Source organism: Mizuhopecten yessoensis, unplaced genomic scaffold (assembly GCF_002113885.1).
Source record: "Mizuhopecten yessoensis strain PY_sf001 unplaced genomic scaffold, ASM211388v2 scaffold716189, whole genome shotgun sequence".
Classification (NCBI taxonomy): domain Eukaryota; kingdom Metazoa; phylum Mollusca; class Bivalvia; order Pectinida; family Pectinidae; genus Mizuhopecten; species Mizuhopecten yessoensis.
In genome coordinates, this window is record NW_018479992.1 from 110,661 (window position 1) to 124,043 (window position 13,383).

The following is a 13,383-nucleotide window of genomic DNA, read 5'->3' on the forward strand; positions in this document are numbered from 1 at the left end:
GTCAGTGAAGGAGAACCATGTTGTTATGTCTGTGATATAACAATGTGTAAGGTGTTACAAAGTCAGTAAAGGAGAACCATGTTGTTATGTCTGTGATATAACAATGTGTAAGGTGTTACAAGGTCAGTGAAGGAGAACCATGTTGTTATTTCTGTGATAGAACAATTTGTGATGTCTGACAAAGTCAGTGAAGGGGAATCATAAATGATTGCAATTTGAATAATGTTCAAAATCTTTTTGAAATATGTGTAAAAAGAACTTGTTCACCCACTACCGCCAGTTCAGAGGCATTTCCTTAGTTTTCAAACAGAAGTTCTTTCAGTCTCTTTAAACAGATAATTTAAAAAAAAACACTGTTTAATGTGAATATTTTTGTAGGCGCTCACAAAAGGGGCAGCGTGTGAATGACTCTTACATGTATTTTTTAGTCATCAGGTCACAACTGACTTTCTGTACCGGGGGGCCAGCTCCAACTTTCTTTTTATGGAAGGTTATTTTCCCGAATATGATCTGAATTTTGAAAAGTATTACCTATTCCTTTATTGCTGTGAATATATTGCAGATAATTCCTATGATCAACAAGAGAATGTTTTATGATTGCTACATACGTAACAAGTTATACCAGCAATGTACATTTGTATAATACTGGCATTTATTGCGTTTGTGTTTCCGAACTGAACCACAGAATGACATGACATTGGTTCCGTGTGAAGTTTTACAAGTTAGTATGAATGCCCCAGTGGGAGTGTAACCCACGTTGATCCGTAGTGTGTATATGAAAATCCAATTAAGCCTGATTAACTTCATAGTATAGTTTAATTTAGTATGTCAGATCGTAGGTTTTAATCAATTCACCAACACCCTACCTAGACTTGAAGTGTCGTTGACTTTACCTTTGTAACAGGAACATTAACGTCTGACATGAATTTTGATGAATTGTTCGCGATACAATACAAAACACTGATCTGCATGTAAAGGGGACATCCTGTGGTGGCCATAGAACACCCAGGAACATAAGCTCCAGCGGTTTGTCTTCTGCATTAAACCACCCTTTATGGGTATTTAGTTACAAGGTAAAAGGATTTAATCCCTAATCTTCCTTTATGTGGTCATCAGCAGTGTAAATATGGTTCAATAGGAAGAGAATATCTATAGCTGTCACATGAAGGCATTGAGGTGACAAAATTGGCACCATATCTGGGAGATGTTTATCACCGCATGCACTTGGGTTCGTGGCTGGCAGTACACAGCGATCATTCTGTAATATTGCCATGTGAAGAAAACCTAGGTAGTATCTGGTTTATCATTAGGATGGTTATAACATGCCTGGAGATTGGAACAGCGATGAAATACACTAATTAAATCTGTGAGGATTAGAAAAAAATGTGACGTAGTATTCTAACAAAATGACAAAAAGAATCAGAGTTCTGAAGTTGCCTCATTGCTGTCTGGAATGGCACCTGTTTAAGAAGCTGTGATAAAGCAGACATATACATTGGTACAAAATGGTGAAGGTTTCCAGAGCAGATACGAAAATAAAGAACGGTGGACATAGTAATTCTGGAGACTTGAAGTTGCCTCGGCTGGTCCTCAGGGAGACCAAAGTCAAGCGGCGTCTGCTCAACCCTGTACCAGACTCGGTAAAATTGGCCCAGCTACGTCAGTACCTGAGGCAGCCACCACCACCACCACCACCACATCCACCAGATGGAGCCGGACCAGATGCTGTGGCAGACATTATCTCAAGAGTGAGGCTGCTACAACTTCCCGATATTGTACCAGTTGACACTTTCCATATTGAGAAGATGTCAACAGCCTTTGCTGTATGCGAGGCCACCAATGTGATGATGAAAGCAGAGCTTCCTGCGAAGAGCTCTTTGGGCATTCACAAGCCAGATCTCCTCTGTACCTGCAATATGTGTGAAACATTCAACATGAAGGCACCCAAACTCCTCTACCGAAAACAACTTCAAAAGGTAACTACTAAACTAGTGTAACAATCACTCCAAATTAAATATGAAAATAATCTTTTGTATAATCATATCAGAATTTTAGTTAATTACAATACAATTTGTGGCAGATGTTGTTTTAAAGGAACCTTTGATCTATCCTATAAGTATTGATGTCAACTGAGGGCTGGCATGTTTTCTGCAAAAGTTTCACCTCTTGGAGTCATGAGGTATTGTAATATGGTTTTGCTTTATGAAGGAATGTGATTGTATTTTGGGAAAAATTGAGGTCAACGCATCATTGTTTGTTTCCTTGGTCACAATGCATAGTGAACCTATTTGTAGTAAACCATGTGTACTGCTCTTAAGTAGAACAATGCACAGGGTGAATGCTTAGTAATGGAATACCCGAACCTGGGTTGTAAATAGTGATGTCTCATGGGATGAAGACTTAGAAAAAGGAAGGAAGAATGTAGTGGAACTGGACTAGGTCCTTCGTCGTTGACCAGGGCCCTTATTCATGAAACCATACTCATGCTCAAGCATGGATTCTGTGCTCAAGCCGAATTTCTTGGAGGGTCCCTGGTTTGAATCCTGGTCTGGTTGAGCATTTTTCCACTCTGTTACATCGTAAAGGTTTACTATCACTTTACTTTACTAAGACTCGGAGTTACTCAACTGTGTGTCATTTGGTGTGTGATACTGATTGGTAATTTGAACAGAAATTTGGGTGATAATTGATCTTCCAATGTTGTTTTTCTTTCTAGGATGTCTTACTTTGTGAAATATGGAATTATAAGGGGAATAACTCTTGTTACAGGTAAATTAAATGTATGTACCTAATAACATCTATATATTTTAACCTGTACTGAGATTTGCCAACCTTTAAAAATATGTTCATATTTTTAAATAAGTTTACATATATTCTTTGATTATCAGTTCAGATACAAAATTGTTTTAATATTCCTTAGATACTGGCATGCCCACAGTTAAAGACTATCACTTTGATCTGTAGAAGAATTCTGAGTGTTGAATGAAACTGTCATTGTGTTTGCCGTAACATACACCCAAAGCATTCTGCTATATTTATGCTTGATCAAAAGATGCATGTGTTTATACATAAAAAAACCTGGCATATGAACAGAAATTTAAAAATTGATTATTAAACTGTTTGTATCAGCTGATCTTTGGGTCCATTCTATAGAATCAGGTAGGCTTCATACTTATAGGCCTACACTGCTACTGTGTTAATCAGGAAATCATTTAAATAGTTCAATAATAATACAGCAGGTCCTTACACTCCAGACAAAATGCGTTCATCGATATGGTAAACAAGACAATAGTCTATCTATTACTCGACCGTGGACCACATATTGTTATACACAAGTCAATGTATATATGAGAACACCAATTTTCTGTTGTATCTGTTTGACTGGTCGAATTGTCAGCAAACACAATACCATCTCTTTTGTCTAACTCAAACTTCAACTACTTGGTTTCTAAACCTGCTTTACTAGGCTGTTTGACACCCCAGGATAACACACTACAGTGTCCAACATGGACAGCCATCGTAAGTATCTCTTTTATCAGAATCTGTGGAGAGTCTGGATTATTGCTGCTATGTTTATTGACTAAGTGTTATAGAGTAGTAATTAAGCAGAGACATATAATATCCATTAGGGTGTATCAAATCTAAGGCCGGTAAACATAGGTGTCAAGGGTCTAGACTGGTTTCAAGACAGGGTCTGTCATAATTGTCGCCACATTACTATACACTATCAACCAGTTGTATTTGTATATTAAACTTAACAGACCTTGAATTCAAAGCTGTGAAAAGATTGAAATATTAATTTGGCTTGTGGTAATACTGCACTGTTGGGCAGCTAACCATAAATGGGTGTTAGTGGTGAAATGCGTGGCACTGACGGTCGTTCGGACTTGTGTTGCTGTGCACATTAGGGGTATCTCCAGGGCGGGGCCATGGATAGCCCCCAGCAGGAGGACCTCCTCCACAAGGTGGGTACTGGCCCCTAAGGGAAGGAGACAGAGGAAATAACCAGGTGTCACAAACATTAATGGTCCTGTACAGTCATGTTTCTGAAGGGATTAGTATGAAATATAAACTTGTTATTGTACATGTTAGAATGAATGCAGGATTAGTAAACTTCCATTATAAAGAAAAACCTTATTAATATAGCTCTCATTCGGAACATGAACTAAACTAATGTAGGATATATGTAAAATAGTTCATTTTCTTGATGGTAGTTAGCTGTTGCTGTATAGCCTTTGTAATTTGATGTCTTTGATCAGTGTATATGAGGTACGAGAAATCACTCAAACTTGTATTGAGGATTCTGCATGACTAAATTCTATTCGTTATTACCTGGGATGTAGATTTATGACCTGTGTTAAAAGTCTGCTCCTTTTTGCTCTTCTGCTGTCAATTTTATACATATGTCTTGCTGTTTCCCGAGATTCACACCTGGGATGAGGTCACATCATTGTTGCGAACTTGCCGGTAGCCTCATGTAATTAGACCTAAACTTTCTGATATGAGTAATGTTGTCAACATTTTGTGTGTTAGTAGGTATGTATTGTATTTCATGTAGTTTTGGTTCTATGTTATATTTCGTAGAAAGAGGTTTGATAGGTTACTTAAAAACCTCATTTCTTAGTCTGCTATCCATTATTATTGGCTCCAGCTGAGATCTGTAAAGTAGTAACTGTATATGTTTGGCCGTGACACTGTAAATTAGATGACAAAGTTTGGTCAGGTGTTCCAGCAATCTCTGAGGTCTGTTATTATACATCTACTTATCGGGACTTTAAACTAGTAAACATGTCTTGTATTGGGAAAATAAATTTTGAAACATTATTGTGATCAAATTTATTAAAAAAATAAATTAAAAAAAGAAACAAGAAAATAACACAATCATGACAATGTGAAGATTAAAAATGTTCAATTCTGTACTCTGGCAATAGGAATATATATATTTATGTTACAGCGAATGAATAAAAACTAGTTTTGATGTAACTTTTATTATACATGTGCCGTAAAACCCCATTATCTTTGGATTGTCATCAACAGGATTCCAGAATAGTTTATTGTGACTGTCCCAGATATAACATCTATTTCTATTGTTCCATTATGATATTTCTTGAATCCTTTCCTAATGATGGCCTTCAGTGTTTTATAATTAGCAAATGGGTATTGACTGGAAGGTCCGGTCAGCTATGAAATGTGATTACGGAAGCTTTCTGGTCAGTTGTTAAAAAGTTTATGGGCCTTCTTTCTGAAGCTGTTCACATATCTTCATTATCTAGTTATGTTATCAACAATGAACAAAACTAAGGGTAATTGACTTCTATGGAGAAATTATTCTCTATGCATTTATCTGTCGGGTCTGAAGTTATTCCTTAAATGATTTTAGGAAAAACAATATTCAGATAACACAACAAAAACTGTTTTTAACCATCTTCACCAAGTATAGATAATGAAGACAAAACACAGTATCTTTAATGCATACAAAGATATTATACAACCCAATAAGCAAGGTTTTGATAATTATACAGTATGTGACTTGCCTAAGACTTGACCCGTCACTAGTATTGTGTACACAATGTCTACATGGTATCAGGTATGTTGATAACCTGATTGTCGCTTCAGATAATCCTTCCTCATCAAAAATTAATGTGGCCCCTCCATTCAATATTTCACATGTTCATGTATATTACACGACTTTATGGTTTTGTAAACATGTCTCTTACCTGACCAGATTATTTACATTGGCTTTCATGGTCATGTCAACAACATATATTTACCATATTTTCATGGTACTTTCAAAAAGTTTGTAGTCCAAAAATTTCATTTTGAAAGGGGGCTTATTGGAAAAGTTTAAGATTGAATCACCCAAACATCTCAAAATCTCTATCCAAATCCAGGTATTGACCGAAGTTAAAGGCTACAATTGTTATATTATTTTACAAAACAGTAATGTAAGCAATCTGAAAAAAAAAAAAAAAAAAAANATTTTTCGTTTTTCAATATTTCAAAAGAAAAATAGATCATAAGAAAGTAGCTTTTATTAGTAGGTATGTAATAAACAGAATAAAGCATGCCTTTTTCCATATCACACCCAGTATCAACCATCGACCAATATCAGCCCTCGGGCCTTCGGCCCTTGGGCTGATATTGCAGTCTCGGGTTGATACTGGGTGCGATATGGAAAAAGACATGTATTATTCTCTATTTATCGGTGGACACGTGATGCACTTCTGGCCAATCACTTGTCGGAAATAATATGAAAAAATAATAATAGCTGTTATCGCTTGTTTGTTCAAAATAAGACCCTGAGGGTTAAAAAGAGACCGTACTGCTGAAAGGTCAAAGATCAACATCAACATTAACAGGGTTTAGGTTTGATACTTTTATTCATACTAAGTGTGAGAAAGGATATGCCCAAGTTCAACAAAGGCTTTTATCTTTTTAACAGTGTGTATACTTCAAGTTTAATGCCAAATGTCAACTCAAAAACAAATGAGCAATACAGTCCCCATTGACCTTTTGTGTTGTTTACACTCCCTTTATAAGTATCCATCGCCTTACCTCTTTTGGAGGGTCAAGTCATGATAGGTCCAAGTGAAAAGTACATAGTACCCTGTGACAGAGCATTGTGATCTTTATATCTCCAAAGCTATACAGTCTTAGTGTTTATTACTTAGCATAGGCTAGTAAGAGCGAGTTATGTAATATTCTTATAAGGGTACAGCCTTAATCTGTCCTCAGTCCAGCAGTTAGGTCTGTTTGTAGAGGGTAATCTTAGGGTGACCAAAGTGTCCATCAGGTTCTGGTTCTACATGTAGTGCCACAAGTTTCCAGATTGTTTAATTCAGCCATAATTATCCAGGACTGAATTGGCTATATATTTTGAATTAAAGGATTAAGGGCATTCAATTTAAGGTTTTAGTTATCACTGATTGAGTAATTTAAGCTTTCGCCTTAAGGGGCAACTTTTAATCTCAATCCTTAAATAATCTGGTAAACCTGGCGTGCGAGTGACTTTGTAATGTCAGTGGTCACTCCCTGACTTTGGTCAGTCAATAATATTTATGTCAGTGGTCATTCTTAATGGTCAGTCTGTTGAGTGGCTGATGTCAAGTGGAGAAGCTACCCGTTGACATGTATTGATTCTACAGCTTCTCATACTGGTGAAAGTTTGTCTCTATCCTGGAGGAACAATTCCAATTCCAAGAGTGACAGATTCTTGTTGAAATTACTCCGGAATGGACAGTTCGATGTTGTTGATTCTGTTATTGGTCGATGTTTGTGTTAGGGCTAAAATCACTGATGTGATCAGGTGGGTGACATAATGCACTTACACTATATATACCAGTAATGGGGACACACAGCGGCTACCTGTCAGAGTAAGGGCGGTGTATTAAAAAGATAGTGATAGTGTGAGTCCTGGCGTGTGTTCCTGTCACAAAGGTGCCAATGGATTATCTTATTAGATCAATTTTCTAGATCTAGGATAAAAGCCTCGGGTAAACAGTATACCCAAGGCTACCGTGTTTATAGAGTGGCTGTATTAGAATACATGACATTGACCGAGCCCGAGTCTATTTGTTGAATCAGCGAACAGTTTATTTGGTTCAATAGATAATCTGCTGGTCACTTGACACTGTGTGGACATTCTCTTTGTGACAGTGATTCTGTTTGGGATATTTAAGTTGCTTTATGACCATTGGAAGGAGTGAAAGGCTATGAACGGTTCCTAAGTATCCTTTAAGTGTTGAGCCAGATATGTAGTGTCCTAGAGTGTCAATTACCATCTACTGTACCTGGTCGGTAAAGGTACACTATCATTATGACATGTACGTACCTGAGCCTTGACGAATCGTACAATTGTTTTACCTTTGTTAGGAAACATTGGAGACACAGTGTAATTGTTTTGGCCATGTAATCAGAAGAATGCAAAGTGTGGTTTTAACTTCATTGGAAGCGTTAGGAACTTTTTCAGCCCTCTAGGATTCTAAAGCACTTTTAACTGTGGTTATGAACTCTGAAGGATGCTTCAACCATTTTAGGATTCTAAAGGATTGTTTTCTAAAGGTTTTGGTACTGAATGACTATCTGTGGAAAGAACACTTCAGCATTAAGTGTGGTTAGGATACTGTAGGATTAAGTGTGGTTAGGATACTGTAGGATTATTACTTTAGTTAGGATACTTATGATTAACTTTGATTAGGAATAGATAGTGACAATGTGTGCTGACTTTACAGAATGCTATGGGGGTGACCCCCCGGCTGCTGACACAGCTACAACTAAATCAGCAGATGAACATGTTGCGTGCCATGCAGGACCTTTCCCCGATTCAGATGTACTCCAGTAGGATGATTCGCTTCAAACTTATGCAGAACCACCGCCGGCAGACTATGCCCATGCGCCTGGCACAAAGGTTAGTTGAAATAGGCAGGGGAAAGATGCAAGCTTATATTGAACACTATCAATTTTATATTTGTTTTCAATAATAAAAGCACCATTGTTCCTACATTTCCCCCTTTGTGCGGCATATTCAGGAGCACAATAACACCTCACTTAAGCAATCGGTTTGAATTGCGACACTGGATCAACCCAAAGTTTGAATTGAAATTGCAACACTCGATCAATCCTGAGTTTGAATTGTGTGCGACTAACGCCTGACTTATCCTGAAGGGCTGCTTATGGTTTAGTGCTGGCATTGATCAGTTTTATTTCCTAGTTGTTGAAAGTGTTTATTAACCTGTATTGCTAACTCTGTCAATCAACCCCTTCTCTGATAACGTGTAGAGCTTTTTGGTTGTTGATCTGTATGTTTGGTAAAATGTTTTTTTTTTCTTATTTTTGTATGGCATCAGAAGATGTCGGCAAAACAGGTTGTTGATGTTCACCAAACTGTATTCAGAGAACACCATACAATGTACTTGTAAATATGTACCTTTAGTCTGGGCATTTTGTCCCTGACTAGCACAGTTACTGCAAGCTCCCATTGACCTGACTTTGTAGTAACGATACATATCATTAGTTAATAAGCAGTTTCCGTTGTTCTATCAATTTGTTTATTGGTGTGTTTGTACTAACCATTAAGAGTGGAACAAATCATTTCTGTCTTCTGGAAATAGATTTTGTTTTTTGATGGTGCGTAAAGTACATCTATCAAATGCATACTTACCATTCTGTCTATTCTATTTTTCACCCTCATTTTGTACTTTTGAAATTCCCATAATTACTTTGCTGTTTGTTCATATTCAATTAATTCGTTGCATAGAAATGCTTGACTATGATATTTTGATGTATTGGTAATAAAGCTCATTTGAACCACCTTTTAGAAATTCTTGCCACATGGGTTAATTAATTTTTCACCTAATGAAAAACTTCAAAGGTTGGCAAGTATGTAAGTTAGTCCATTAAAGCAGCCAAACTTTATAACAATAATTCATTTCTTTATATGAAAAGTTTAATTTGGTTGGTTTCTCTAATCTTTACCATACCATATTCATTTTCCATAAATCAATATGCATTGTATGAAAGTTTACATTTTAATGTCCAAAGCATTTTTGATTAATGGACTTTAAAAGGTTGGGCCATTAACATGAAAGACCTGGCAAAAGTTATAAACTGTAGATTTTATTTGTATACATGGCTTAGACACAAATTGAACTTATAGTGGGAACAGACCAAGTGACAAGAACTTAGTTTTAAGTCACTGTTTTTACCGAGTAATTCTGTCGAGTGAGAAAACTTTATGTATTGTCATTGAGGCTTAGACTGCCTTGGTTCGGTTAGAGAATTGTGGCTTTGAGTGCGTTCATGTGAAATAAGTTGTGTTTTCACTTTTCTTTTGTCTCTTTTGTATCGTGATAGAATATATGTTGGGACAGAATTGTGTTTCTATATAATGAAAAGCAGTTTTAATTGTTGAACAGTGATTAGTCATAAGTGAGTTTATTGCCTGTCAACGGGTAGGAAAATCAACTTGGTCAGTACAAAGCTTGTCAGAAAGGAGTATTGGGTGTGTCTGACCCTCGCAGGTCACACAGTAAGTAAATAGTTAGTCAGGCAGGAATTCAGTCTGTAGTATAAGCGTATCACAGGTGCAATATTACTGGTTAAACAGTATGGCATGTAAGATAACTCTGGAGTTCTTATAAACTTGGACATTTATTGATATTTCTGTTTGCACTATAGAATAAAACCTTATGATAATGCTGTTTTGTTTTACCCATGTCCGGCATCGTCCTTCATGCGTCGTCCGTCCGTAAACAATTTACATTTTCGACTTCTTCTCAAAAACCCCTGAACCAATTTCAATGAAACTTTGCAGAATCCTTCCATGGCCATAGGTCAAAAGGGTCAAATTGACTAAAATTTCAAAAATCTTCTTCTCAAGATCCAGATATGGTAGAATCAAATACTCCTCATAGATGGAAGTGTCTTAAGGTGCTTTACCAAAATTTTGAATTTCATGACCCTGGGGTCTCACGTTTCCCCTTGGGAGGGGATAAACATTACTATAGTTTATATAGGGAAATCACATTTTGGACCAGCATTTGTTTAATTTCCATTGGAATTAATTCAAACTTAGTTAGCATTATCAGTATTGGATAGCAGTTTGATAGTATGTACAAATCAGCCCTGTTTGACCCACAGGGGCCTGAGGGGCGGGGCCAAAAAGGGTCAAATTGACTTAAATTTCAAAAATCTTCTCAAGATCCAGATATGGTAGAATCAAATCCTCTTCATATCTATAGAAGTGTCTTAAGGTGCTTTACCAAAATTCAGCTGTCTGACAGAACCACTCTTTGTATATAGTACATACATAGTACATATACTACCCAGATCTTTCACACTACTTTTGCATTACATGTTGTTCAAGTTACCTTTGTTACAAAAGGATTTCTTTTTCATTTGGCAACATCGATAACATAAGTTTTTACATAAATCAGGTGACCGTTAAGGCCCATGGGCCTCTTGTATTTTATAACATCATGCTTCGGCTATATTAATACGAATCTCAAGGTGTCAAATAATGGCAACAACTAGCAGGTTTGGTTGACTCAGAAACTATGAGTTTATCTACATGTAATGTTATGTTAATTGCCATTACTCTCGCCTTGTATAAAACTACTGATGTCCAAATGCATTCATACCACTTTGAATGCTATGTTCTTTTTGGCACAAGCTTTTCAGCAAAAGCAGAGGGTAATGTTTTCTGTTTGTCTGTCCAACTATTAGATGTTGCTTACCAGACATTACGTGGATTGTACTTCTCTTATACCAATGCACAGGCCAAGTTCCAAAAGACAGCAGAATTATTGGTATTTCCTTCTTGTAATTAGCCAATGGGCTTCATCTGAAATTGGAATGTAATTGTGAAATGGTAATTCTTAGGCAAAGATGAATTAAATCTGAATATTTACTTTTGTTGTTGGCACTTCCTTGGCAATATCTTGTATAATTTTCACATTTTTTTTTCTCTATTTGTATGATTTCAATACCCAGGCCGAAGTTAATCTGAATCTGTGCATAGTTGATGAAGTCACAGGTGCTTGCTCTATTCTCATTGGTTTACCATAGTCTGGATATTGTATTTGATTCACTCTGTAATGTTGTTCCATGTGTTTTATCTACAAGAAATAATTTATTTAACTCGTCAGTTGATCAACACATATTTCAATTGGTGCCATTGTCTACTTGATTAAAGAAATTGACCTATACTGATGAGGTTGTTTTTGTAGTGTGGATGTAAAATTCTGTTCATTTGAGAAACCTTAGCAAGCATCAAATGAGTGGTTCTTTACTCCTAAAATCACAAATTGAATCCCTTCATGAGATATGGATATTTTGAATGTTTTTCTGTTTTAAGTGAAATCTGACTGAGGCTTATTCACAATAATTGCTATGTTACTTAGGCAATACCTCAGTTTTACAGATGGACTGATCTTGAGTCACTCCTTAATGAATGTTGTGCCTTTTTGTATAAAATTGCTATATGTCCTGAAATATTGGTGCAAATATTCTGTAATGCCTTTACCTTTCCCCTCTTAATCTAATGTTACAGTATTTTTCTTGTCCATGTTACTTTGAACAAAATCCTATGTAATACATTAATTAGATTTGTATGCCAGTTTGTGTTGTGATGAGAGATTACTTATTTTCTAGAAGTTCTATGATGATTTTGCTTCGTTTATGCCAAAACTGAAATGTGCCAAGTAATAATCTGTTTAAATCAAGTGAGATCTACATATTACAAAGGTATGTTTTAGATGTCCTATGTACATAACTATATTGATGGAGTGCTCAACATGGAAATGTTCTCAAATATCAGATGGCAGATGTACCAGTCATGTCAAAATATATTGTTTATTCCCTAACCTAGGTCATAGCACAAAACATGAACCTAGTGGGTTTGTTGTAAATTATTTATTAAAGGGACATCACGGTGAAGTGTAAATATTTTTTTGTCTTTTTTCAACTACTGCATAAACATATCAAGTGAGTCTCCTTAAGGAAAATAACGATCGGATTTGGCTGATATATATTCATAAAAATGAATAATTTTAAGATAATCATCGGGATTTCTACCTGTCTGACCAACGTTTTGTTCAGGGATTTCCCTCTACTAGCGCATGCGCATAGCACACCATTTCTTTGTAAACAAAAGGACTGGCCATGTGAAGTAAGCGAAAAAAAATCGTTTATACAGTCCATGTTTTCACATGATGTTGACTTAGAATGTATGATCATGCAACAACTTTTTCTCTATAAATAGTTAATTTTTGACTACAGATAGAATCGAAATACGCATTGAAAACGGGAAAAATTCAAATGTTAACGTTGTAAAAATGACGCGTGCTGCCGATAAATACGGCTTCTGTTTCGGACAAAAAAAGAACTGATTAAAAAAGGGTCCATTTACAAGTATGCTTTAATCTATGTAAAGTATTGAAAACATATAATTATCAAGTATCTCAACATGTTCCATATCTGACACATATTCTACATGTACACATATAGTGGTTTTGCCATACAGTTTATTGTGTGTGATGGCTAATATGACTTACTAAGTGTTAGCATATGGAGAAGGTGAAAGTGGGAAAGAGAGTATATATATGCATGTTCTAGAAAAAATAGTGGCCAAAAAAATGGAGTTATACACTGTAATAAAAAAAATCACAAACGTTTCTCTTTTTTATACGCCCGTCGAAGACGGGGACGTATTATGTTATCACGTGAGCGGGCGGGCGGGCGGGCGGGCGGGGGGGGGAACGAACGATGTCCGCTCGATATCTCGAGTAATTATTAAAGGATTAACTTCAAACTTCAAAACAAGGGGAAAGCCCAGACAAGTTCTATAACCGCCATGATCCGACCTTAATTTGTGGAGTTATGGTC

At 36.3% G+C, this 13,383-nt stretch overlaps 1 protein-coding gene across 7 annotated transcripts in view; it reads left to right on the forward strand.

The window, feature by feature from the left end:
• Positions 1-13,383, forward strand: part of LOC110442007 — a 128,509-nt gene that overhangs the window by 47,382 nt on the left and 67,744 nt on the right. The window contains exons 1-2 of one of the 7 annotated variants that reach the window (XM_021485388.1): positions 1,771-1,976; positions 8,232-8,407. The exons of 5 other annotated variants lie outside the window; for them this stretch is intronic. In XM_021485388.1, the coding sequence (XP_021341063.1) occupies positions 1,806-1,976; positions 8,232-8,407 (347 nt within the window). In that variant the 5' untranslated portion in view covers positions 1,771-1,805. Of the gene's footprint in view, positions 1-1,770; positions 1,977-3,914; positions 3,966-8,231; positions 8,408-13,383 lie in introns of those variants that run through there. One more of the 7 variants, XM_021485394.1, reaches the window with a different exon arrangement.